The sequence below is a fragment of the Mastomys coucha genome, unplaced genomic scaffold (genome assembly GCF_008632895.1).
Source record: "Mastomys coucha isolate ucsf_1 unplaced genomic scaffold, UCSF_Mcou_1 pScaffold5, whole genome shotgun sequence".
Taxonomy (NCBI): Eukaryota; Metazoa; Chordata; class Mammalia; order Rodentia; family Muridae; genus Mastomys; species Mastomys coucha.
This window is the reverse complement of record NW_022196911.1, coordinates 24,775,656-24,802,249: the sequence shown is the minus strand read 5'-3', so window position 1 is coordinate 24,802,249 and position 26,594 is coordinate 24,775,656. Positions and strand designations below refer to the sequence as shown.

The 26,594-nt window shown below is 45.5% G+C and overlaps 2 protein-coding genes across 11 annotated transcripts in view; both read left to right on the top strand.

The window, feature by feature from the left end:
• The window catches only part of Cramp1 (cramped chromatin regulator homolog 1), a 53,745-nt gene extending 44,312 nt beyond the window's left edge, over window positions 1-9,433 (top strand). For 7 of the 10 annotated variants that reach the window (XM_031352134.1, XM_031352132.1, XM_031352133.1 and 4 more), the window contains exons 17-21: window positions 85-150; window positions 552-786; window positions 1,569-1,733; window positions 2,850-2,995; window positions 6,013-9,433. In XM_031352134.1, coding sequence (XP_031207994.1) covers window positions 85-150; window positions 552-786; window positions 1,569-1,733; window positions 2,850-2,995; window positions 6,013-6,177 — 777 coding nt within the window. In that variant the 3' untranslated portion in view covers window positions 6,178-9,433. The remainder of the gene's footprint in view (window positions 1-84; window positions 151-551; window positions 787-1,568; window positions 1,734-2,849; window positions 2,996-6,012) is intronic. The other 3 variants (XM_031352136.1, XM_031352129.1, XM_031352127.1) reach the window with 1 other exon arrangement.
• A 416-nt stretch (window positions 9,434-9,849) lies between these two features.
• Jpt2 (Jupiter microtubule associated homolog 2) overlaps window positions 9,850-26,594 on the top strand; it is a 19,822-nt gene continuing 3,077 nt past the window's right edge. Inside the window, exons 1-4 of the mRNA XM_031352143.1 lie at window positions 9,850-10,106; window positions 15,278-15,426; window positions 23,676-23,818; window positions 26,120-26,168. Coding sequence (XP_031208003.1) covers window positions 9,874-10,106; window positions 15,278-15,426; window positions 23,676-23,818; window positions 26,120-26,168 — 574 coding nt within the window. The 5' untranslated portion in view covers window positions 9,850-9,873. The remainder of the gene's footprint in view (window positions 10,107-15,277; window positions 15,427-23,675; window positions 23,819-26,119; window positions 26,169-26,594) is intronic.

The window sequence follows — 26,594 nt, the reverse complement described above, 5'->3', positions numbered from 1 at the left end:
TTGGTGCACAGCCAGACAAGTACTTTACTTTGGCTGTTTTTCCAGCTCAGTGTGGGCCATTCAGAGGTCTTCTTGTTGTTCCAGGGCACTAATGACCCATTTATCAGTGTTACAAGACCAGAACAGGAGCCAGTGACAGACGGTTTCCAGGTAGAGTACGTTCTTGGGTTCCAGTGTCCTCTCTCTCTGAGTGCATGGACTATGCTTTCCAGCAGTGCTGTCCTTTCACCTGTCGCTATTGCTTCATGGATGAACGGACTGTGTTGTCCCTTCTCTAGCTTCCTTTGTTAAACTCCCATGTGTAAAAGGACTGGTTTCTCAGCTGGTGGCTTTTGGGGTATTATTCTCCACTAGATGCTGACAGTGCGGATAGGCTCACCCTACCCTGGCTTAACTTTCTTCTGAAGAAGTATATTTCCTGAGTGCACTCCTCTCTTGGGAGAATGGTGGATCCCTGTATTTCTTGCAGATGCCAAGCTAGAGGTGGGCGTTGTACTCACTGTTACAAGTACTGATGGGTACCCTGTGTCTGAATAAGATATGTTTCCTAGCAGGGATCATCTGTTCTGACCTTACCTGAGCTGTCCAAGGCTAATCTCCAGAATGGCCTGTCCATACCTTTACCCTCATCAGAGAGCTCCAGCACCCGTCTCTCCCCACCCAATGTTTCTGCACTGCTGGACATATCCCTTCCTGGCCCACCAGAGGATGTTCTCTCACAGGGAGAACCTGCCACACAGATCAGCGACTCCATCATTGAAATTGCCATCAGCTCTGGCCAGTACAGTAAGTTCAGGTGGCCTTAGAAACCTTCCTTAGGCTATCACTGGGATGGTACAGCCAGACTTACAAGAAGCAGACCTGATCTGCCTGAGTATTTGCCAAATTTGCTGGTAAAGTTCCTGTGTAACTGTAAATCTGAACTTTGAATATCTACCACTATAAGGTGCCTCTGCCTGGCTTTGGCAGGAGCAGTAACTGGTTGCTGGGGCCATGCATGGTCTGGTTGGGTTGCTCCTGACCTTGAGGTAAGAATGGGATGGCTTGGAAGGCTCTTTGAACCCTGGGCATCAGCTTTCTGTTTATGCATCTGTAAGGTGACTTAATGTCTCAGGTAGTGCTTAGCAAGTAGCTGCACAGATGGTCACCAAGTGCCTGGTCTCACTCATTCTGTGACGGTGTTCCTGCTGGCAGACATGAATTCACAGCCCCTTAGCCCATGAGCTTGATGGGTTCCTGACTGGTTTAAACCTTGCTTTTCTCAGTTGTAGACTCTGTATACCCCACAGGATGGAATCAGGGGTATCTTGTTTCCCATGGGATTGTGCAGACACCATGAAGATAATTGGCATAGCACTGTGGGCACAGGGCCTGTCTGCTGTGTTTCATATTCCTAGAGCATAAAGTTGCTCTGAAGGCTCTGTGATCCTTTTTTATAGATAGCTGCTATCCCTTTGGTGTAGGCCCAGTGTATCCTTGGTCTCCTGGGTTCAGCAGTATACAGCCTCTGCCTCCTTCCTTGCTGTGGGTTCAGGGAAGCATCTCTGACCTTTGATTTTGGTTGACAGGTGAAGGAGTTCCTCTTTCTCCAGCCAAACTGAACGGCAGTGACAGTTCCAAGAGTCTTCCCTCCCCATCCAGCAGCCCCCAGCCCAGCTGGATTGCCTCTCCCACCCATGACCCCCAGTGGTACCCCAGTGACTCGACAGACTCCTCCCTCAGCAGCTTGTTTGGTGAGTGTTTCTGGAGGATGCTGCTTTCCAGGGTTGGAGTTAGGCTAGACCTCAGCACTTTTGCTTGATTCTCAAGTATTTATTTCTGATTTAACTGAAGAGTGTAATTTATATATAGGAGAATGCACAGATTTTCAGTTTGTAGTTCACTGGATGTCAACATGCTTGTAGACTCTGAGAGCCCATAGCCCAGTACAGACAGGACATTCAAGTCATTCATGTGATTCTCAATGCCTTCTCCAGTCTGTTTAACCTTCCCAAACCCTTCTTACAGAGCTCTTGCAAAGACAAACAGACCAGACCATCTTTATGTTCCCAATTTCTTTATATGTTCTGTAAGATACTCTGAAGTGAGTGTTGCAGCTGACTTGTGGTGGCGTTCTTGACTACATATGGAGAATTACAGAATGTGTAATCTTCCCCTAGGAAGAGATTCCATTCTGTTCTTACACCTTACTAAATCACTGTGTAGGATAAAGTAAAATTGAAGCAGCTATGGGTCAGAAATGGATAGGAGCACACATTGGCCGAGACTATTATTATTAATACATCTGTCCCCTATTTAAACCCAAACCTGTCAGTGCCCTGAATATGAGTTTGGGACATGGTGTCATTGAACCTGTTTATTTTGTTCTTTTTCCCCATGGTGCTACAGTGAGTCAATCTCTGTTCTCTGCTTTTCACTATCAGTCATTTCTTTGGTGGGTGTATTGAGAATGGGTGGCTAAGCTTCACTTTCACAGTTGCCAGGACCCAGGCTTTTACCCTGATAATTCCAAATTTGATCATTCCTGATTATAGTACTGTGCCTGGTGTAAGAGTACACGGAACCAGTCTCACGCCCCATGGTTTTGCTGTCACAAGAAACAGTGCAAACATGAGCAGGAGTCACCTGCAATCTATGAAGTCAGAATCAAACTTAATGCTTATCAATGAGGGTCTGCCACAGAGAATACAATATAGGAGGAACACATCACCTGCGGCCCTTGGAAATGATGAAGATGACAAAGCCTGTTGTAGCATAATGCCATGGGGTAGCCCTTGACACAAGTGTGAATGTGGAGACCCTGACTGGGCTACCTGGACACTCATGCCTGACTCACCTTCTTTCCACAGCCAGCTTCATATCTCCAGAGAAGAGCAGAAAGATGCTACCAACTACTGTTGGGACCAACAGCGGCACATCTTTGCTTGGCCCTAGCTTGTTGGATGGAAATTCAAGGGACTCTTTTGTGTCCAGGTCTCTGGCTGATGTTGCAGAAGTAAGTTCAGTGCCCATATTCCTGAACTTTTAACTTTCCACCTCATTCTGGAGGCTATGGGGTCCTTCCTAGGTCCAGTGGGTCTTAATGCTCATTGAGACTTTTATGTGAGGGAGAACAGTATACAGGCCTTTAGTCTCTGAGAAATCTGGCAATACTTGGGCAACTGATGGCCCACAGCAAACTCTTTAACTACCAGATGTCCTTTGTAGGATTCTTAACTTGGGAAGCCTGGGATGAGGGTGGAGAGCAGATCACCAAAAGCAGGCAGCATGCTATTGTCCTTCCTCTCTATGTCCTTCCCTTGCTCTGTGACCTTGGGCTGACTCAGCTAGCTGATTTATAACATATGCTGCCATTTGGGAGTTGTACGATGTTACTTTATCACCTTTGCTTTCTGCCCTGCTGCAGGAAGGCCTTTTAGGGGACATTTCCTGTCGTGCTGTGGCCATGACCCTGTGGAACTTGGGAACAGGTTCTGTAGTAGAGTTCTGTGCTTTTTCCATGTGTGGACTAGGCTGTTTATCCCTGCGGTCATCCAGAGGGCCTCACACTATTTGTATGTGCCCAGCCAGTTAGGGTTTTAGTGCCAGTACTGGTGGGAGGAGTGAGGACAGCTATGGTGCTGGGTACAGAGCTGTAGGCATCATGAGAGACTTGATCACAATTCACACAATGTGAGAAAGGTCCTTAAGTAGCATTTCCCAAGTTGGGCTCCCTGAATATAAAGGCCTTGGTAATTACTCCAGGAGAGTTGTATAGCCAAGCACTTGGGGAAAATACAGGTCAAACAATATTCAAAATAGTTATTGCTTTGAGGCATGGTAGCATAAACCTGTAATCCCAGCGTTGACTTGGGAGACGGAGGTTGGAAGATAGCTGTGGGTTTGAGATCAGCCTAGCATATACAATGAGACCCTGTCTTAGAAAAACAAAAATCAAGCAATATAAGCTACAACTTTCTTCACAAAAAATACATTAGTTTCTCAGTTTTGCAATGTGGATTTTGAGACTGTGGAATTATAGAATGCTTTGATGACTTCTGAGTTGATCCATGACATGTTTGGCCATTTCAAAACAGTGTTAGAGTAGAGGGGTTGAAGAAATGGCTAGGTAAATTTAAGAACCTCTATGTGCAATCATGAGAATAGGCATTTAGATCTCAGCACCCATATAATAACCTGGCCATCCGATCTATGCCTGTGACCCAGTTGAAGCTTTGGGAAGGCATGAGCAGGAGGATCACTTCTTGACTAATAGCCTAACCTAAAAAAAAGTAAGGCCCTGGATCAGGAGGAAATCCTGCCTCAAAGGAGGAGTGGGTGGTGAGTGATGGAGGATACCTGGCACAGGTGTGTGCACACAGATTTGCATATATTCACACACAGACGAATACACGCGTAAATAAATAAAAAAGTAGATACAGCCATACTGTGAATCTTCTCACATCATCTTTATGTGTTTGGGCTATGTGTTTACATGGTTGTGGGAGCCAAAATTCTACAAATCTTCTTTAATTGTGCTCCATCTTATGTTTTAAATTTCATTTAATCATATCCTCTGTCCTTGTGTGGTATGGTGGCAGTGAGGAGTTACATCTGAGGTTCTCTCCTACTCTTTGGGCCCAGGGATTCAACTTGGGTTATCTGGCTTGGCAATGAGCACCTTTACCCACTGACCATCAAACTAGCCTGCTTCCTTATTTATGTTCTGAGCCAGGAAGCTGAACCTGGAGCTCATTGATGGCCAATGAGATTCAAGGATCCTCCTGTCTGTGATCCCCTAGCTGTGATTACAGATATTATTCCCTCCTTTTCTATGGCTACTAGGGATACAAACTCAAGACATGGAAAGTACTTTACTGACTGAGCCATCTCTCTGGAACCCTCTCTTGTACAATCTATGGTATTTTCAAGTCCATTCACTATAGATTCTTTACTCAGTGGGGCTCCTTGTAGCGCTAAATGTTTCACACAAAAGACTGTTCTTTGCTTCCCAGTTATCATGGATGCTGGAGTCCCTGGTTCCTATGAGATAGGCACTGCCGAAACCTGGGGGTCAGAAATGCTGTCTCAAGCTAGCTAGACTCCGAAGTCAGCATTTCACTCTCCCTGATGATGTGGCATTCAGGACAGTGGGCAGCACTAAATACTCATCAAGTGAAGGAGACACACATTTACCTGTAGAAAGAGCCAGTATATCTGTTGTGTCTTCCTAAAAACTCTATAAAGAGGGCCTTTGGAAAGGGCCCTCATTATCTAGAAATGTGATAGCAATCTTTTATGAATACAGTGTTCAGAGGGGATCTGTGTGAAAGCGATAGTTTTAGTCTCTGGGGAGAAGGGGATGAATACGTAGACAAGGCCTTGATATGTACTTGGGCTTGTTTTGAACTCATAATACTTCTGCCTACTTCAACTTCAGAAGTTGTAGTTCCAAGAATCAAAAGTCCCTGTCCTTGTGAGTGTTCCACTCTAATGGAAAGAGACAGTAAATCATGGCCATTCTCCAAGATAATGTCTTTACAGGTTTCTGTGACCCTCGCTGTAGTTCTCTTTCTCCATCACTCACTGTGCTGAACCTATGCTTTTCTAGTGTTTCTTGGGTAGCTATACTCTGCCTTCTCAGAGCCTTTGTATTTCTGCATCTTCTGGTGGGAATGTTCTCTCTTGTACCCACACTTGTGAGGCCCTGATGCTTTAGGGACCCACATTAACTCTTCTCTGCTTGCTTTGATCTCTGCCTTCTGTGGACTGTCTTCCTTCTGAGTATCAGATCGAGTTGCTGCTATTGTAGTATCAGTATCTAGACATTCCATGTTCTCAGAAGCTTTCCTAGGAACGTATCCAAAGTATGTACTTAGAAAACATCCATGTGGTTAGACCACAAAGGATTCTAAAATTCCTCATAGGGCAATAGGCTCCTTCCACTGACATTCTGCTCTGGGGTCAAGAGCCTCTAGTCAGGATGGTAAGCCACTCTCAGACTAATGTCTTCTTGTCCCTTCTGTCCTACAGGTGGTAGATTCCCAGCTGGTGTGTATGATGAACGAGAACAGCATTGACTACATATCTCGGTTTAATGACCTGGCCCAAGAATTGTCCATCACTGAGCCTGGCCGCCGGGAAGTTCTTTTTGATGGTGGAGGAAGTGGTAATCCTGTTGGTGACCTCTCTCAGTGACTGTGCTTTGTGACACAGGCATCCTGGAATCCACAAGGGAGGTCTACGGAGCTGGCCCCATGAATCTGTCTGCACAGTAGAGAAAGTCAAGCCCAGATCCTGAGACGACAGTGAACAGGAGCACCTCTAACAGCATAACAATACCCACATGCACAGGAGCAGCCTGTGCAACAAGCAAGGGTCATACCATCACAGAGGCTGGCCTGAGAAGGGTAGACCTCAGAAGCTCCTTGGGTATTGGAGCCCTTGCAGTCCTGGGTGGTGACCTGACTGTATGTCTGTATGTTGAGCCTTCCAGAGGGTCACAGCCACTGCTGCTTTCTTTCTGCTATCCTTTTTCCACTTGGCTGTTCTGTCTGCAGTGATGTTGCGAGGGACAGTGGGTATAGACCAGCCTTCTTGTCTGGTGGTGTCTTCAGCCTAAGACACTTCCTGGATGCCTTGACCGCGAATCAGAGAAGGGTCCCAGAGCCATGTTATCTTCCCAAGATTACTTAACCCCCACCTAGTGCTTCCTACCCAGACCATCCAGAGTTTGGTTCTGCCTAGCAGGAGGAGGAGGAGGGAGAGGAAAAAATTATGTTTCTTGGAGGTTATATGGATGTTTTGTATGGTCTTGCAAAGCTGATTGGGAATGGTTTTCCTGGGGTTTAAGAATTGGGAGATAATGGACAAGGAATAGTAAGAGTCCTTTATCTATGTGGCTCCACTCTCTACCTGTGCTTAATGCCTAGTTCCTTCTAAGTGATTTAAGATACCATTCCTCTCTACTGGCCTGATCCTGTCCCCCAGCCCCACCCCCAAATGCACTGCTATGTCTACAGATTTTATGCACACTCAAATTTTTCATGTGTCATTGTTGGTATCTAAGGGGTGTCTTTGCCCCAGGCTGTCTCTCTTCCTGTTCTGGGACCCAATCTGGGTTTAGATGTCAGGGTGTAGGAAGAGCTCACAGTTTGATGATGTTTGGAGCCCCGAGGTGGTCAGTCAGTCGTCATGATCGGGCTGTCTTGCTCAGAGTGGTGCCAAGAAGACTCCCATCCCCCTCCTTTGCCCTTTAGTAGATCCTTGTGATATGGTCACTTACTGGACCTAGCATGTTAGGTAGCCATGACTAGTTCTTGGTGAACAGGTGACCCCTGCACTAGCCCCTCACTGCTCACTTTCCATATACTAGCCAGGGCTGACACCCACTGCCCCTTTTTTTTCTGAGACAGGGTTTCTCTGTATAACCCTGCTACCCTATAACATAGACTGGATTGGGCTGGAGATCTACCTTTTTCTGCCTCCTGAGTGTTGGGCTGAAAGTCATGTGCTACCACACCCAGCTTGACAGGTAGGTCCTTTTTAACTCCTAAAACTGCCACCTCTGCTTTCCACCTGTTCTAGCCTCCTTCCTTGCACAGTAGTACTTAAGACCATCCTAGGCCCTTACTTCTCTCCATCTGCAATGAAGAAATGTCCCTTTGGGGACACCTGATCCTGTTGTCTCACTGGCTAATACAAACCCTAGAATGCAGGGTCTACTGCAGAAACAGTACAGGGGCTCTTGACAGTAAATCCCTTCACCTCCCAGGATCCTCCTGCTTCTGGTAAAGGATCTGCCCCAGATGCTGACATGCAAACCCCTACATCTGGTAAAAGTCAGACTGTTGGGTGAGAAGAGCAGCATACGGTGCCATCAAGAGTGTGGTAAAGTAGCCAACATGTCTCTACCCATTTGTGTGCTTTCAGCAATGCCTTACTTAGCTGAAGGCATTTAGATCTTGGGACTGTAGACTGTACCTGACTCAGCTCAGGCCACTGTTAGCTGCTCTTCCTGTGTTTCAGGTAGACTCTCCCACAATATTAATAAGCATGAGTGCTTGTAGGATCCTGGTAACTGAGCATGCAGTACTAGGCAGTTGGGTTCTTAAGCTTGTTCCCATCAGGCCGTGAATGCTGTGAGGCACACATTGGTCTGTGCCGTCCAAAAGGAGTTGAGACTTTGTCTTGAGGAGCAGAGGCTACAGCCCTTGTCGCCAGTAGCAAGCAAGGCATCAGATGGACTGGTGCTTTACTGTAAGGAAGCTGACAGGGTTCCAGAGGCTTTCACTCCTCCTTTAACAGCCAGCCATACTCATTTGCTCATTGCCATATTTAAAGGACAAATAGTGGCATTTGGAGCAGAGACTCGGTGGATACAACTTCTCCCAGCCTAGTCAGCTATCCATGCATAAAACCTGGAAACTGCTAAATGTTGGAGTTTTTTTTTTTTTTTTTTTTTAAAAAAAAAAAAAAACAAACAAAACAGCAAGGAAGGCTCCTAGGTTCTACATCTTCCTTCTCTTTCCATCAGTTTGGATGGTTCATGTTCACTTGGGCTTCCTTTCCTCATTTGGAACTTAGTGTGACATACATGCTGTCAGTCTTTGAGAAAGTTTTTTGTTAATACTAATATTTCTTAGACATGTTGATTCATCTTTTTAAAAGATTGGGAACCTGTATCTCTGGTGCTTGGCATGGATTGTGTCCTAGAGAAGATGCTCAGGTGAGCTGAAGTCCATAGATCCTGTTGGGCATAGTGCTTGCTCAGGGAGTGGGACTTTGGGACATTTCCTCTGTTGGTCAATCTTTTTTCCTACCCTCTTCTTTTTCATTCCTTGTGATAGCCTCTTTAGGGAAGGTGTCATTCAGTTTAACAGCATTTTTAACCAGAGCATATTATTAGAAATGGTCAAAACAAGTTTAGAAGGAAATTGTTTTATGTACTTTTAAAACAAATCTCCCAGATGCATTCATGAGGAAATACTGTACTTTGTCTTAATTAAAAAACAACAACTTTCAAAAAGGGAAGAACCCCACAGTATACCTTTCCCAGAGGCTAGCCTGACGAGGTCAGTCCAGCTTTGGAAGCACTGGCCAGCCAGACCCTTACTCGTTAGTAAGATCCCTGGCTGGAGGGGTGCACCCAGCAGGCAGAACTCAGTGCTGTTTGCTTTGATAATCGTTAAGCCATATCATCTGAGGTTTCCGGCTTGAGATGTGAATTTGTTTTATAGACTATAAATATGCAGTGTATGTATAAAGCAGAATGCCTGTCCTGATTATTTTTTGTACCATATTGTAAATTACATTATTTATTCTTTACCAATTTTTTTGGGAATAAAAGGTGTTTTGGTTATTTAATAAAAACTGTTAAAACTTCGGCTAAAATTTCCAGTTCTGCTTGTAAATGTTTTTATTGTGTATAAATACATACTAATACTTCATCTAATGACTGTCTTTTGTGCCTGCTTTTAAAGTCAGTTCTCTTAGGGCATTCAGATCTGGCATTGTGTAGGGGAGATGAGTCCTAAGGCTTGTAGGTGCCCGGAAGGTGAGGGTGGGTAGACAGACAGGTAGACCTCAGAGATTCAGCGGTTGAGTGGCCGCTGAATGCGGAGAGGTAGAAGTCATTACAGAATTCGGTGCTTCTTCTATGGATATGTTGTGCGCTTCTTCGAACCCTTCTTCCTGAAGGTGCTGTAACCACAAAGAAGCCTTCAGCTACCACTCTGCCCGAAACGTAGTGCCATTTCGCCCGGAATAGGTCGGTAAGTAAATGCGGATTCGCACAGTGAGACGAGTTGGTCGGGGGGTGGGGCGAGCTGTGAACCAATGCCCACGCCCGAAGCCAAGAGAGGCGACTGCTGCAGCCAATCGGCTGTAAGCGCAATGCGGGCCTCCAAGCCTCCCTCTCGTTGGGGGCGGGAGGAAGGGGGTGGGGCGTGCCTCCACGATAGGCTGCAGAAGCGTGATTGGCGCGGGAGGCGTCCAACGGGCTCGGGCGGGTCAGAGTACCTGCGCGGGACCAAGCGGGAACCGCCGCGCGGCGGCTGGTGGAAGCGCGGGGCGGCGGCCGACATGTTCCAGGGCGCGGACGGCCAAGCTGCAGAGGCGGGCTCCAGGTGCGCGGACCGGTGCTGGGTGCTGGGACCCGGGTGTGCGCGTAGCCGCAGCCACTGGCGGGCGGGAGACCCTACAGATGCGGTGGGTGTGGCGCGGAGCTTCCCCCAAGGGTACTGAGCGCGCTCTCCCGCGGGGCCTCGCAGGAAGGCTAGGGGGTGGAAGCGGAGTGGAGACCGGACGGCGGGATTAGGACACGTGGCTCTCCTGAAGCGCTTGCTCAGGAGAGACGCTAGCCGGGCGCTGCCGAGTCCTTCCCGTGTCCAGTCTGCTTGGTCACGACGACCTCTGAAGGTGGCTGAGTGGCGGTAGCATTCTCAGACCCAACCCACGACCAGGTGTTCGTTGGATGCACGACTTACTGATGGTCCCTGGCCGGGGACCTTCCCAGCATAGTTTCGTCCGGACTTTCTGTCTGATCTGCTTTGAGCTGATAAAATGAAACTGGTGTTCGAATGACTTTACGAGCTCCAGAAATTAATTGTGGAGTAGGCGTCCATGGAGAGCATATTAGGAAAAGGAGGAAATCCCCATTTGATATCGGGGTGAGGGGGAAAGAGAAGCTGCCTTAATTGGATGATGAAGCGCAATTGGAAGCCTCAGTCTGGGCCATATTAGATAGAAAGGGTGCTTTGGATGGCAACTTACCCAAGTTGGAGAAGATAGCACTTAGTCTCACTGATTGCTCCAAAGCCGCACCTTGATTTTGCCTCAGCCTTGTAAGGGTTTCCCTTCTTCTAAACCTGTCTTTTGTCTCCTTGCTGAGGGATTTTCTTGTGCTGGCGATATTTGAACTGTAAAGGCATTGTGATATTGCTGTCGTTCATCCATAAAAATCACTACTCATGAAGAATGCGCCCCACGTCTATTTCTCAAGGCTTTGTCCCAGACTTCCGACTAGTTCCTAGAAGTTTTTCTGAAGCTCACCATTGCAGGGAGGTCTAGGGGCACTGACAATCGTCCATATTTTCTTTCTCTCCAGTGCCATAGTTCACTTGAACTCTGTGGATTTTCATTTTTGCCTACATCTCTTATATTTTGTCGTACAATTTGAGTATTTCTACTGAAACATTTAAGGGGTACTACAAAAGGAAAAAGTAATTGGAATTATGGATTTGGTCCTAAAATCTGAGTTACCTAATCTCTCCCTAGAACCTTCCACTCCATTGGTGTTATTGTGATAATTGCTGCTAGTAGCTAGCTTCCAGAAGGCCACACTGTGCCATTGTTCTGGGCCCTATTTATTGAAAGGTCTATTGAACTCTCAGTCCCATTTGTGAGACCCTGCTGGGGCAGCCTTAAGACCAGCATGGCTGCTGTAGGCTATGCAGCTTGTGCTTGCTCCATTGTCTTTGAGATGGAGGTGGACACTGCTCTTGCCCAAGTGGCTCTGTTATTTTTCCAAAATTTTGTATGGCACCACTTTGCTTTCTTCTGCTTGTTTTCCAGTTAAAGTTCAGACAGGTACACAAAGCAATACTAAATCCTAACTTTAAATACCCATATTAACTCCAAAAACTATTTCCTGTATTCCCACAACAGGAATTTGGGCTTTGAGGTTCCTGCTTCTATTGTGTCACATACATGGAACACATACCATTGACACATACATCTGGCTGTCCTGTTAAATCACTTGATCACTCAGTGTTTTGTGTCTAAATAGCCACAGAGCAACTGGGACAGTAAGAGTGTAGAGTGAGGACCTGCCAGAGTCAAACACCCAGTAGGGCAAGATGCTGGTGGCTTAATGTAAAATGAGATTATTAAAATAAAGCTAGGAAAATTCAACCTGTGATCCCAGCACTTGGGACATGGCGGTAGAGGAGTATGAGTTCAAGGTTGTCGTTAGCTACATAGTGAATTTTGAATTTGAGCACTGCAAAATCCTAACTCAACTCTTTCCAACCCCCAATAAGAAAATAAATGAAGGGGCTGGCGAGCTGGCTCAGAGGTTAAAAGCACTCACTGGCTGCTCTTCCAGAAGTCCTGAGTTCAATTCCCAGCAACCACATGGTGGCTCACAACCATCTGTAATGGGATCTGATGTTCTCTTCTGGTGTATCTGAAGAGAGGAATGGTATACACATAAAATAAATAAGTAAATCTTTAAAAAAAAAAAAGAAAAAAGAAATGAAATAGGAATTTTAACTCATGCTGGCATGCAACTTTATGTTGAATTTAGTTCCGTTCTAGTAATTACAGGTCTCTTCTTAAAAAGAGATGACTGTAGACCTGACAGTCCAGAAGCAGCATAGGGATGGGAAGAGCCAAGGTTTGTAGATGGGCATTGAGGTCAGGTGGTCTTAATTTACCCATCAGCTGCATTGCATGATCTAAAATCTTGTTAAGTTCTTTCTAATGGGCTAATGGGCCCAGCTGCCCCACCCATCTTTTCTTTTTTCTTTTTCTTTTTCTTTTTTTTTCTTTTTTTTTTTTTTGTTTTTCGAGACAGAGTTTCTCTGTATAGCCCTGGCTGTCCTGGAACTCACTCTGTAGACCAGGCTGGCCTCCGACTCACAAATCCGCCTGCCTCTGCCTCCCAAGTGCAGGGATTGAAGGTGTGTGCCACCACTGCCCAGCCCCACCTACCTTTTCGAAGGAACTTTTCTGTCCCTTTCTGAGACCTCTCAAGAAATGGTAACTGTTGATGGGGCAGGTTTGACACATCCTCTTTCCCCTTCCTCCTGAGAAGACAGTGACTGGCATCTGAGACAGGCACGCTTTACACTGCCCTGCTTTAGGCCGTCTGAGAACTCCATTTCCCCGAAATTGCAATGATGGACAGCCTTTTAGCTCTTTGGATGAAACAAACACATTTTAGGAACTTTTGTTGTTAACGAACTCTTTGAATGGTCGATGTTTTACATAGCTGTTCAGTCAGTCCTAACCTCCACTCTTGCCTTTATGTGGCAATCAGTCTTTGATTTTAAATATATTTCTAAATATTTGAGGTCATGCAGTCTCAATGGTTAGGTGTAGTGTAAGAGAGTGGAACTAGGTATAGTACACACACCTTTAATCCCTGTGGCTGGAGGCAGAGGCAGAACTTGCTGTGAGTTGGAGGCTAGTCAGTTCTACATAAGAGTTCTAAGACAGCCATAACTTCACCAACTGCATAGATAACCATGTATCAGAGAGGGGAGGGAGGGAGGGTGAATATAGGCCGTTCACTGGTTTAAAGTTCACTTTCAGGTGGCCTCTCTTCAAAATACATGTCTTGTTTTTATTTTTGAGATGGTCTTTGGTGGCCTTTCTTGGCTTTGAATTCACTATACAGTGGAGGATAATTTGGGGTTTTGTTTTTGAGGCAGAGTCTCTTTATATAGGTAACCCTGGCTATCCTGGAACTCAGTATGTCACCCATCCCCCTGCCTCTGCCTCCTGGCTACTGGGATTAAAGGCATGCACCACCATGCCTGACTAAGGATAACTTTGAACTACTGATCTTTCTACCGCCACCTTCCAAGTGGTGGGATCACAGGTATTAGCTTGCATACTTTACTAAAAGGCATTTAAAAAGTCTAACCAGGGGGGCTGGAGAGAGATGGCTCATTGGTTAAGAGCACTAACTGCTCTTCCAGAAGTCCTGAGTTCAATTCGCAGCAGCTACATGGTGGCTCACAACCATCTGTAATGGGATCCAATGCCCAATTCTGTTGTGTCTGAAGACTACTACAGAGTACTCATATACATAAAATAAATTAATAGATAAATGAATAAATAAATAAATAAATAAATAAATAAATCTTGCCAGGCAGTGGTGCATGCCTTTAATCCCAGCACTTGGGAGGCAGAGGCAGGCAGATTTCTGAGTTCGAGGCCAGCCTGGTCTACAGAGTGAGTTCCAGGACAGCCAGGGCTACACAGAGAAACCCTGTCTCGAAAAAACCAAAAAATAAAATAAAAAAAGTCTAACCAGGTGTCTGAAAATATGCATATGAAGTATTTTACCATATTGCAGCTGTATACCTGTGCCTTTGACATCAGGGCAGAGCTTTGAGGTAATGCCATATATCTTCAGCTGCTGCATTAAAAACAATCTACTTTTTTTTTTTTTTTTTTTTTTTTTTTTTTTGGTTTTTCAAGACGGGGTTTCTCTGAGTAGCCCTGGCTATTGTGGAACTCACTTTGTAGTCCAGGCTGGCCTCGAACTTAGAAATCCACCTGCCTCAGCCTCCCAAGTGCTGGGATTAAAGGCGTGTGCCACCACCGCCTGGCAACAATCCAATTTTTAAATCCATTTCCCATTAGCACCAAAGTTCCAAAAGTTTGGGACTTAAGGTGGAAACTATTAGAGAAACTACATTCTTTGTGAGTATTTGTTTAAAAGCTGTGCTCGTAGAATATCAGAGTTTAAATAGGAATGCTCATTGCATAAGACCTTGCTGCCAGTTCTTTATAGTCTAGGCATTTCAGTGGCTACACCAGGCATCCCAATATAGATCTCTACAGTGAGTCTTTTAAATTAGGAATTACCTTCAGGGATGATGAATCTAAGATAAAGAGAAACATGGAACTTGTTAAAAGACACCTAAGGAGTCTGGATTGAAACCCAGTCAGAGGATCTTGGGGCTAGACTACACCCTAATGCCTTCTAAAGGTCTCTGAAAAGCACAAGGAGAGCCCCTTTACCTTACACTTGGGTCAGGCTTGACTCCCCAGATTTGAATCTCTAAATTACTGGCTGAGGAGTCCCTGGCTACCTTGGCTATGAGAAGCAGGAAGGATGATAAAGGCAGGGATTTGCTTCCATGTGAACTCCATGGCAAAGCTGAAGACAGCATGGAGAAAAGAGCAAAGGAACCTCTCTCTTTAATCGTGTTGTTTTATTCGGATCTGAGTCTAAAACAATATTGGCAAAATGTGAAAACTAAATTTTGATCCTAATTACTATATAATGACTCAAAAAATGAAAAGTTTCTTATGTGGTTCACCCTACTACTCCCCCTGTGGATGTGACAGACAGTGTCTTTCTGTGAAACCCAGGTTGGCCTTGAACTCTAAATTCTGCCTCAGTCTCCCAAGTGCTGGGATTTACAGGCCTTCACCAGCATACTTTGTGATGAGGCTATTGTGCTAGACCACAGGAAAAAGACCATCAACACCAATCATAGTGAATCCTGGGCATCTATTTGTCAGATATCAGTGACTCATGTTCACTCTCTGCTTGTAGATCCATGAAGCCCCTGGGAGGAGAATCGAGCGATCATTTTGGAAGTCCAGAAGAAGGTATTCCTTCGAGCAAGCCTAATAGGATGGCATCTAATATTTTTGGACCAACTGAAGAACCTAAAAACATACCCAAGAGAACAAATCCTCCAGGTGTGGACTTCATACTTGTCAGATTCCTTGGCCTTAAATTCTAATGTTCTTTTTAACAATCTGTCTGACAAGCTTCTATTGCTGTCGTACCCAAAGCAAGTCAGGGAGGAAAGTGTTTCTTTGGCTTGCACTTCCACGTCACTGAAGGAAGTGAGGACAGGAATTCAGGCCAGGGCAGGAGCTGATGGAGAGATCATATGATGGAGTGCTGCTTACTGCCTTGCTCAGCTTGCTTTCTTATAGAACCAAGGACCACCTGCCCAGGGATGGCCCCACCCACAATGGGTGCAGCCCTCTCACGTCACTAGTTAAGAAAATGCCCTAAAGGCTTGCCTGCAGCTCTGTCTTAAGAGGCATTTTCCTAATTGCACTCACTCCTCTCAGGACTATAGCTTATGCCCAAAATGACATGAAATAGTTCTGGGTTGTTTTGGTTTTGAGAAAAGGTTCTCACTATGGAGACCAGGCTAGCCTGGAACTCAGAGATCTGCCTGCCTCTGCCTTTAGTGCTGGGATTAAAGACCTGCACTGCCATGCGCAGCTAGTTCCAGGTTTTTGTTTGCCTTCTGGTATTGGAAGGCAGTCCTCTGTGTAGCCCAGACTGTGAACTCAAAGCCTCTCTGCTCATCTCCCAAGGGATTGAGAGTGTGGAGCGCATGCCTCTATCTGCTTTCTGTAGCACTTTGTCCTCGGAGAGAAGGCTTTCCCTGGCTCCACCCACTCAGTGGTACTTGCTGAGGCTGCTGGCTGGGAGACAGCTTCTGGTCTCAGAGCCCCTAAGCTGAGCTCTCATGCAGACTGCACTCAGGTGCCTTTCCTTTCCTCGGAAGACTCTTTTCAGTGTGGTTTCCGTGGGGTTGAAATTCTAGAGCATTCACCTCGTACAGTTCCCTAAAGTTCCCCACTGTTACCAAGGAAAGTTTTTGAAGTCTTTAATTGGTCTTGGTGTTAGATGTCTGTTATCTCAGACCTCACGAGGATGCAGGAGATTATGGAGTTTAGGGCAAACACTGTCTCAAAAAAAGGTGACAAAACACCTTGGGTGATAAACTATCCTCAGGGCCTTTCTCTTGTCTATATCCTTTTTTTTTTTCCTTCTATATGCATTTTTTTTTTAAGATTTATTTATTATTATATGTAAGTACACTGTCGCTGTCTTTTGACATACCAGAAGAGGGCGTCAGATCTCATTATGGATGGTTGCGAACCACTATGTGGTTGCTGGGATTTGAACTCAGGATCTTCAGAAGAGCAGTCAGTGCTCCCAACCGCTGAGCCATTTCTCCAGCCCCTCTATATGTATTTTTTTAAAAGCTAGATTTGTTCTATCCTTGTAAGCCTGGAGGGGCTACATGTGGAGTACATATGCTGGAAAAGGACTAAGACCTGCGCTCTGCCTTCTGTCAATTATTGGTAAAGATTTTTGTTTAATGAAATAAAGATGAACAAAAGCTGGATTTTGGCAGGCAGTGGTAGTGCACACCTTTAAAGTCCCCATACTAGGGAGGCAGAACCAGGCAGATCTCTGAGTTTCAGGCCAGCCTGGTCTACATACTGAATTCTAGGACAGCCAGGGCTACACAAAGAAACCCTGTCTTGAAAAACCACAAAAGCTGGTTTGTTTGTTTTTTTTTGTTGTTGTTGTTGTTTTGTTTTGTTTTTTACTCTTAGGGTCGGAGTTGCATTTGGTGTCTGTGAGCCATCTTGACCTTCCTTCCACTGAGTTGTCTTTAGGCCTGCTTGCCCTAGTGGAAAGCATGGTGTGCTACTGTACCCATTCCCCAAGGTACCCTTAATGTTCAGTGGGATCATCTAGCCCATTTTGTGCATGATCAGAAATGTAGTGATAGCCATCTTGTTGCAGTGACCAGATTTCTGCAGCAAGTTTTGGAGCTTGTTTTCTGTCCTGTTAGGGGCTCCTTTGTCCAGGCGGTGGTGGCGCACACCTTTAGTCCCAGCACTTGGGAGGCAGAGGCAGGCGGATTTCTGAGTTTGAGGCCAGCCTGGTCTACAGAGTGAGTTCCAGGACAGCCAAGGCTACACAGAGAAACCTTGTCTCAAAAACCAAAAAAAATAAAAAAGTCTCTAAGGAGAGAAAGGCACAAGTTCTGGTATGTCCATTCCCTGAGGGCTTGGGTGCCCTGGGGTGCTGTGCTTAGTCTTCCCAACTCAGTCCTACAGCACTCACAAAGTTGGGAGCTTGATGAGAAGTGTGCAGAGGCAGAGTAGAGATCATTTAGTAATGTGACGATTGTGGAAGGTTTGCTGGGATTGCTTGCCCTTTGGTGTCTCATATTCATTAGTTTCCATGTTCCTTATTTCTTGCATGTGTCTTTATAAATTATCCCCTTATTTGCCTGACAACATTGATCTTTGTTGGTGGCTTGGTGTGCTTACAGACTTTGCATATGTTTTCACTTCATCCTCACTACAGCCCTAGATGTTTCCTCTCTTATAGCAGCAGGAACTGAAACCCAGGGAAGTTCCTGGCTTGACTGAACCTCACAGCTAGTTAGTCATTGGCAGAATTGGCCTTTGGATCTAGTTTCCCTGTTTCTAGAGGTCCATGCTCTAAATTGACCTAAATCTGCACACTAGGGCACGTGCCTATAATCCCAGCATTTGAAACATAGAGGCAAAAAGAAAGCAAATAAACTGACCAGAATATATCCATTGAGAGAAATTTCTGAAGAGTAATTGCTGGATCATTGGGTACATGAATTTAAAATACTGACACATTGAGTCAAAAGAGGTCGTCCGTGATGTTCGCGCTTAATTCTGTCAATATAGTGTTTAATTTATTTTAAGTGTATGCAGAAGCCAGAGGTGTCTAATTCCTTGGAATAGGAGTTACAGGCATTTGTGAGCTGCTGTATGGGATCTGGGAACAAACCAAGCCCCTTGCAAGAGCAGTAGTTACCCCTAACCTCTTATAATATGGCTTCTAAAAATTTATTTTGACCTTAGTTTTCCTTAGTAAGCTACCAGGCATGCCATGAGTGCTCCTGTATAGAGTCAGAAGCGGAACTCTTGTTCAAGATAGACTTACTTGGGAAGTGGGAAGTTTCTAATTTGAGAGATGGTGCAGCTGTTAAGAGCACCGACTGCTCTTCCAGAGGCCCTGAGTTCAATTCCCAGCAACCACATGGTGGCTCAAAACCATCTGTAATGGGATCTGATGCTCTCTTCTGGTATGTCTGAAGACAGCTACAGTGTACTAATATAAATAAAATAAATAAATCTTTAAAAAAGAAAAGAAATTTGAGGATCTTGGTAAGTAGAGTGATAGGGATGGATAGAAGTTTCTGGAGAGCCAGTGCTGCTGTGAGCAGTGCTTACCCCACAGCTCTCCGTAATATGTCCTGAGAACTTTCCAGTGCTCTGTTTCACATTTTTTTAATGATCAGTATCTGACCAAAAACTTGTAATTGTTACCCCCTCCTCCCTTTGGCTGTGGTTTAACTCAGTACCTAGCTAGCTGGTTACTCTCCCACTGAGCCACGAGCTTCCAAGCCCCAAACTCTTGCGGTTTGGGGTTTGCTTTTCAAAGTTTCACCTCCACTTCTTGGTCCCTCTGCCTTAGCCTGGTGGGGTTGTTACAAGCTGTTTTGCTTTCTGTTTAAAGTAAGCTGAATTTGTATAATGAAGTGAGCCTCAGTGGCTTACCCTGTGGGAGGCAGGGTCTCTCCCAAGGCCAGGCGCCTGTGCCAGGATGCTCATAATACACCTGCTCTTTACCAGCTTTGTTGTTGGTGGTGGTGGTTGTTTTTTTGTTTTTGAGACATTGTTTCTCTTTGTAGCCCTGGCTGTCCTGAAACTCACTCTAGACCAGGCTGGCCTCAACTCAGAAATCCGCCTGCCTTTGTTTCCCAAATGCTGGGATTAAAGGCGTGTGCTACCACTGCCCGGCTTATAACTGTTCTCTTAAGTAGAAAATGATTTGTGAGTTCCAAATTGGATTGTGAAGAGGAATCTAACATCACTACTATGCTGATTTCTGCTGTTAGCCCAGTAAATAATACCTTGGGTATTATTTTATAATTCAGAAGGTAAAAATCAAAATGTACTTACAAAGTCACACAGTTAATGACTAAGTAGGAACTGGCTACAGAGCCCTTCACCCCACATTGCCTAGTCTTCTAAGTTTTACACAGGTTCAGCTCTTGATATCCCTAAAAGTTTTATTTGTCCCTTAAAAAGATAGGCCTCACCTAATCCACTTTTACGCACAATTACAAGCCTCCCGGTGTAGGTGCATTTTTGTATTTACTTTAGTGGGTCCTTATTTTACTTGACCTTTTCCATCCCAGTCCCTTCCAGCTCCAGGTAGGGGAAACAGAAGGTTAGCTGGGAAAGGGGCTTTGAGCTCTGTAAACTACTTCCTGCTAGTTAGGGGCAGTGCGTTATGTGGGGCAATTCTAATTTATCTTTTGTGAGGATAGATTAGAATTCTTGTCTCTTCTCTGGACCATTTGACAAACCAACAGGAGCACCTCTTCTTAGGGGGTGTCTCCTCTCCTTCCCTCCCTCTCCCCTCTGTGCTCTGGCACTTATTTCCTCTTCAGAGTCCCAGATTTAAACTATCTGCAGCTGGCAAAGATCACACCCCTCCTGGAGCACGCACAAAGCAAATAGTCTGTTACTGTGGACAGTCTGAAGCAGCCCTGTATCCATAACTGAGATTTTTAAGACACCATAATTTTCACTACAGTTTCCCCTTCCTGATTTATGCCAATAATTTACTGTGTTTGGTGAGAAATTATAAACAGATATCAATGGACTAAGTGTTTTTCAAGTCAGTGGCCAAAGATTTTTTTTTCTTTCTTTCTATAAATTGTTGACTCCTGTCTGAAAAGGCTTGTGCTTTCTGCTGCTGAGCCTCAAGCTAGGTGTCCAAAGCCTCCTGAGGGCAGGGGATTACCTGTCTGTCCCTCTTGGACCTGCACTTCTCACTCGACCAATGGCAGCTTTTACCACCCAGTCTTCAACCCATCCCCTACCCCCACCCCTTCCAGCTTTCTTTTAGAAAAACTTTTGTAACTGGAAACTGCTTGTTCCCTTCTCTGGCAGAAAGTACTGTATTTTTCACAGTTAATGCACCTACTATTTTGAGCTCTGAGGCTTTTATAGCCTAACAATTTTTTTTTTTTTTTGAGACAGGGTTTCTCTGTGTAGCCCCCCTAGCTGTCCTGGAACTCACTCTGTAGACCAGACTGGCCTCGAACTCAGAAATCCTCCTGCCTCTGCCTCCCAAGTGCTGGGATTAAAGGCGTGCACCACCACCACCTGGCTATAATTTCTTGTTAAGTGGCCGAATTCACAATTAAAGCAACAAGCATTTTGATATCTAAGGCTTAAGGCTATGAATAGTAATCTTGTAACCCCAACCACCCCTCCAGGGGCTCAGTTTGCTCTAGAGTAACCCTTTCTCTCAACAAAAGGGCTGTTTTTCAGTAACCTTGTTGCCTCCTGCCCTCAGGGGCTGTGGGGACTAGAAACCAAAAGTTCTGCCAAGGTAGCCCACCTTGAGGAGGTGATGTGCTTGCCTTCTCACCCAGCCTGCATTTCTCTCTCCTCCTGCTCAGTCTCCAGGGTCTGAACCCTCTTCTGTGGTGCTCAGCCATCCTCCCAAGCTTTTCTGAGAAGGGAGTATAGGAGGAAGAATATAGAAATCCTCCCTAAGAGCAGAGCAGAGGAGAACCCAGCAGCTGCCGCTGAAACAAGCATTGTCAGCATGGGGAACTGTATGTTCACTCTGTACCCTGCTGGTCCTCCATCATTACAAGCTCTGCTTGGACTATTTGTTGGCTTATTTATGCTAACTCCCAACAGACTTATAAGGTGTAGAACTCACGCATACTATTTTTGTAGAGTATTTCTTCTAGTAAAAATCTGATGGTAGAAGAAAGTTCTCCCCTGGAGAGTGTGTGATGGTTTGTATATGCTTGGCCCAGGTCGCACTATTGGAGGGTGTGGCCTTGTTGGAGTAGGTGTGTCACTGTGGGTATGGGGTTTAAGACCCTCATCCTAGCTGCCTGGAAGTCAGTCTTCCACTAGCAGCCTTCAGATGAAGATGTAGAACTCTCAACTCCTCCTGCACCATGCCTGCCTGAATGCTGCCATGCTCCCACCTTGATGATAATGGACTGAACCTCTGAACCTGTAAGCCAGACCCAGTTAAATGTTGTCCTTATAAGAGTTGCCTTGGTCATGGTGTCTGTTCACAGCAGTAAAATCCTAACTCAGACAAAGTATATATATACATCTTTCATGAAAATATGAAGGAAGGTGCTTATAAATGCCACCACAGGAAGCAGAAGTTGAGAATAGATAGCAGAATGCTCCAGAACTTGGTTGATACCAGTTCTGTACTAAGTAACACAACTAACCTTGAGGATGAGTCGGAAGGGTGTTTTCAGACCTGGTGAGAAGGGGAAGGAACACAGCTGCTTTCTTCCGAGCTCCCCCAACCCCCGCTCTCACTTTCTTCAGAGCCCCCCTCCACTCCCGCTCTCACTTTCTTCAGAGCCCCCCCCACTCCCGCTCTCACTTTCTTCAGAGCTCCTCCCACACCTTCACTCTCGCTTTCTTCAGAGCTCCCCGTCCCCCCTCACTTTCTTCAGAGAGCTTCCCCCCTCCCCTCGCTTTCTGGGCTCTGGCATGTAGTCCCTCTCCAGAGACTCCAGAATTAAACTATTTGCAGCTGGCAAAGAGCACGCCCCTCCAAGAGCACGAATAAAGCAAAAAGTCTGTTTCTGTATACAATCTGAAGCAGCCCCGTACCCCACACTGGGATTAAAGTAGTAACATGTTCACATAACATATCTGGGATTTTTAAGACACCGCAATTGGGGCTGGAGAGATGGCTCAGCAGTTAAGAACACTGACTGCTCTTCCAGAGGTCCTGAGTTTAATTCCCAGCAACCACATGGTGACTCATAACCATCTGTAATGGGATCTGATGCCTTCTTCTGATACGTCTGAAGACAACTATAGTGTACTCATATACACTTTTAAAAAAAAGGACATGGCCAGGCAGTGGTGGTGTGCACCTTTAATCCCAGCACTTGGGAGGCAGAGGCAGGCAGATTTCTGAGTTCGAGGCTAGCCTGGTCTACAGAGTGAGTTCCAGGACAGCCAGGGATACACAGAGAAACCCTGTTTTGAAAAATCAAAACAAAAAAACCCCAAAAAAACCTACAATTCTCACTACATCCCAACAGCTACACTCTTGATCCCTCAAGCCAGGCAGTGTCTCCTGGAAAGGTGTTCTACTCCAGCAGTAGGATCCTGAAGGACCTTTTGTTAGGTGTGCTAGCGAGCAAAATAGATTCCTTGAAAAAGACTTTGCCCTTCCTGCTTTTCATTCTGATTGTTGTCGAGAGTTCTGTGGTGACAACATGGTCATGAGAACTAAGAAGTAATTATTTGAGGTGGACATAAAAAAAAAAAAAGCACGAAAGAACAAGGGACTGGTCCTTTAGTGATCTGGTGGTGTTTGGCTTTTCCTGGGGAGATGTAAACAAACTTCTAGTTACCCTCTAGTCAACCTAGATAGGTCATCAGCAGCCAACCACCTAAACAGTCCATCTAGGTCCAGTGATGAGCCACTAAGTCCATTAGGGCTGTTTATAGGAGCATCACTGAAGGGATACTGAGGAGCACGGGAAACTCCACACTGCATCACTGAAAAGCCATGTGTCACACAGATATCAGCCTCTAAAGGTAGCATGGATTTAACTCTCCCTCCTGTCTGTGTCTGGTCTAGTCTACCTTTTCCTGAGGCCATGTGTGTCAGGATTCTATAGAGCTAGAAGCAGGAGGTGGAGAGGAGTGGCTGGAATCTCAAGTGAGGGTCTCACACAGGCACCACTGCTGCTCTGGTCATGGTAAAGGCTGTTTTCTTCCTGGAAGACAGTGTTTCTCTATATAGGCCTAATTAACAAAAGACACAGTGGCCAGCACAGAGTACTTGCACATTCAGCATAAGGGAGCTCTGGGGAAAGGTGATGTTTTATTCTTTCTCCTTTTAGAATCCAGGCCCAGGCTATACACGGGAACACTGTAGCAGACCAGATATATAGGGATTGGCTGGGATGGAAGGTTTCAGGGACCTGGAGTAATTGTCCCACTCTGTTGCCCTGGAACTTAGGAAGGTGTGAAGACTGTGAAAGGCAGTCTCTGAGTGACAGGTGATGGTGTAGCATCAGATGGGAACTCTGATCACTCTTCTGTAATTGTTCCTGCAGGAGGCAAAGGAAGTGGGATCTTTGATGAATCGACTCCTGTGCAAACTCGACAACGTTTGAATCCGCCCGGTGGGAAGACCAGTAACATATTTGGGTCCCCAGTCACTGCCACTGCACCTCTGGCACACCCAAACAAGCCCAAGGTATGGACTGCATTCATATAGCCAGACAGGAGAGAAAAATAAAAATTGCGTCAAGTTCAGTTCACTTTTCAAAAAGTTCCAAAGCAGGTGTGACATACTATTAGGAAGAGACAGAAAGACCTGAGTGTGGTCATTCATTGGTTGGGGTCCCCAGGAAACATTTCAGCCTTATGACTAGAGACCAGGAGAAAGGAGTTGTGTTTACCTCTACACAGCAGCTGCCAAGACCTGTCTGTGCTACTCTGTTCTGCGAACTGAGGGCTTGTGACTAAGCACATAGTGTAAGGGTTTGACCCGTGGTGGGTTTGTGAAAGGAAAGGTGGTGGGTCTGTTTTTTATATAGTACTGGAGATTTAACCTGAGCTTTGTGTAACTGGAATTACACATTTTAGCTTGCCCTTAAAAAAGACACACAATCCAGGTATTTTATTTACTAGTTCTAAGCCTAAATTGGGCAGGTTTTGGAGCTATTTTAACTTATCCCAGCCACACGTCCCTTGTCCTGCCCGTGTGCTCGTGGTCCACTTCTCAGGGCTGTTCCCTCCTCCTTTGGTCTCTTCTCTTTTCTCCACCCTTTCTCTCTACCTGCAGCCCCCAGCCAAGTAACTGAAAACCTGCCAGCAAGGTTACCTAGCATCATTTGGTGTATGAAGGGACTTCCAGGCCAGTGGTGACCAGATCTTAGGGTGCCAGTATTTAGCAGCATCAGATTAACCTCCTACACTTTGTCACTCTAGACCACCGCTCTACCCCAGCTACCTCCCCAGCCCAAGATGGTGCTTCTTTTTTTTTTTTTTTTTAAGATTTATTTCATGTGAGTACACAGTTGCTGTCTTCAGACACACCAGAGGAGGGCATCAGATCCCCATTACAGATGGTTGTGAGCCACCATATGGTTGCTGGGAATTGAACTCAGGACCTCTGGAAGAGCAGTCAGTGCTCTTAACTGCTGAGCCATCTCTCCAGCCCCCAAGATGGCTGCTCTTGATAAGTTTTACTCCATGGGGGTGAGCTTGTGTTAGTTATCTTTGAGGATTATGGGTTTCAGGTCTCTGATCCAGTGAAGGCACCCATGTATTAAGATAAACATGTAATTGCCATGGATTAAAATTCACCAACTATTTTGCATTTATTGGTTCAAAAAAAAATAATTTTGGACCTTTAGAGAATGCCAGAAAAACAACTCATTAAATTTGTTGCAAAAAAAGAGAAGTGTTTATCTAAGCTGGGCATGGTGGCATGTGTCTCTAAATCCAATACCACCACTCAGGAGACTGAGGCAGGTGGATCTCTGTGAGTTCCCAGGATAGTTAGGGCCACTTAGGGAGACCCTGTCTGAATACCCCACACACACCAAAAATGGCAACAACAGCAACAAACCTGTTTAATCAGCATTTCCTGCATGAAGTGTAGAGAGAACACCTGCTAAAGAAAAGTCCCCTTTACAGAAGTAAAGTACTATAGGATACCAGCAAGGTGGGCCCCCTTATGAAGCTGCCTCCTGCCCAAGCCTAAGAAGGCTGAGATTGATTCCTGGGACCCACAAGGTAGGAGAGAACAGTCTCAAAAACTATCCTCCGGCTCAGCATGCACATCTTGGCAGCACCCCGACTGCACCAACTCCAATAAAAATAGGTGTTCTCTAGAGTTGACCACAATGTGGTTTACCTGTACGGAAGCTTCTTGGGAGGGTGGTGCAGCAGAATAGTGACTTGGAGGCTAACTGAGAGGCATGGTGAGCTCAGTCACGGGTCTCCATTCTGCAGTGCCAGGGATCAGATGCACAGAGGCTCTTGCATGCTAGAGAAGCACTTTGTTATTAAGCAGTTTATTTACTAGCCTACTAATTTATTGTAAAACTGTATTGTTTTTAGTTGTGTGTACGTATGTCAGCATATGTGTCTATGCAGATGAGTGCAGGTATGCTCAGAGGCAGCATATTCCCTTGGAGCAGGAATTACAGACAACTGTATCTAGGAACTGGTCTCTGGTCCTGTGGAAGAACAGCAAAAGCTTTAACCACTAAGCCATCTCCAGCCTGCCATAAACATTTGAAGGGTTAAAAATAAAGCAGACTCTATAGTGGGTTCGGTGCCCGCCTGCCTGCAGAGTGAGTTCAATCCCAGACTTTGGAAAAATTCAATGAGATCCTGACTCAGAAAGTAAAAATAAGGCCGAGGATGTGGCCTGGTAAGCCTTAGATGCCCAAGGGGACACAATTAAAAATAAACCAACCATGCATCCCTAAATTTTCATTGTCTACCTGAATGAGAACTAACCTGGTGGCTTGTCTTGCTGCAGGATCATGTTTTGCTGTGTGAAGGTGAAGACTCTAAATCTGACCTGAAAGGTAAGCTTATTTCCTGCCCCTTCTGTATCCCAGAGTAATAGCTCATGCACTTTGTAGATTGTTCTGCCTTCAAAACAAGCATAGGAGGGTGGCTCCAATGGTTTGGTGTTGAACTGAAAGGACATGAGCACAGGCCCTGCTAGTCATCCTGTTAGGTTTTCTTTTCTTCTAGAAGAGTGTTTCTCGGCCTTCCTAATGCTGGGACTCTTTAAGTACAGTTCCTTGTGTTATGGTGACCCCCCCCACCATAAAATTATTTCCATTGCTGCTTCATAACTCTGATTTTGCTACTATCATGAATCGTAATGTAAATGTCTGTGTTTCCTGATGGTCTTAGGTGACCCTGTGAAAGGGTGATTCCCTCTCCAGGGGTGTCTTGGTTTTACTGTTGTAAGCAGACACCATGACCGAGGCAAGTCTTTTTTT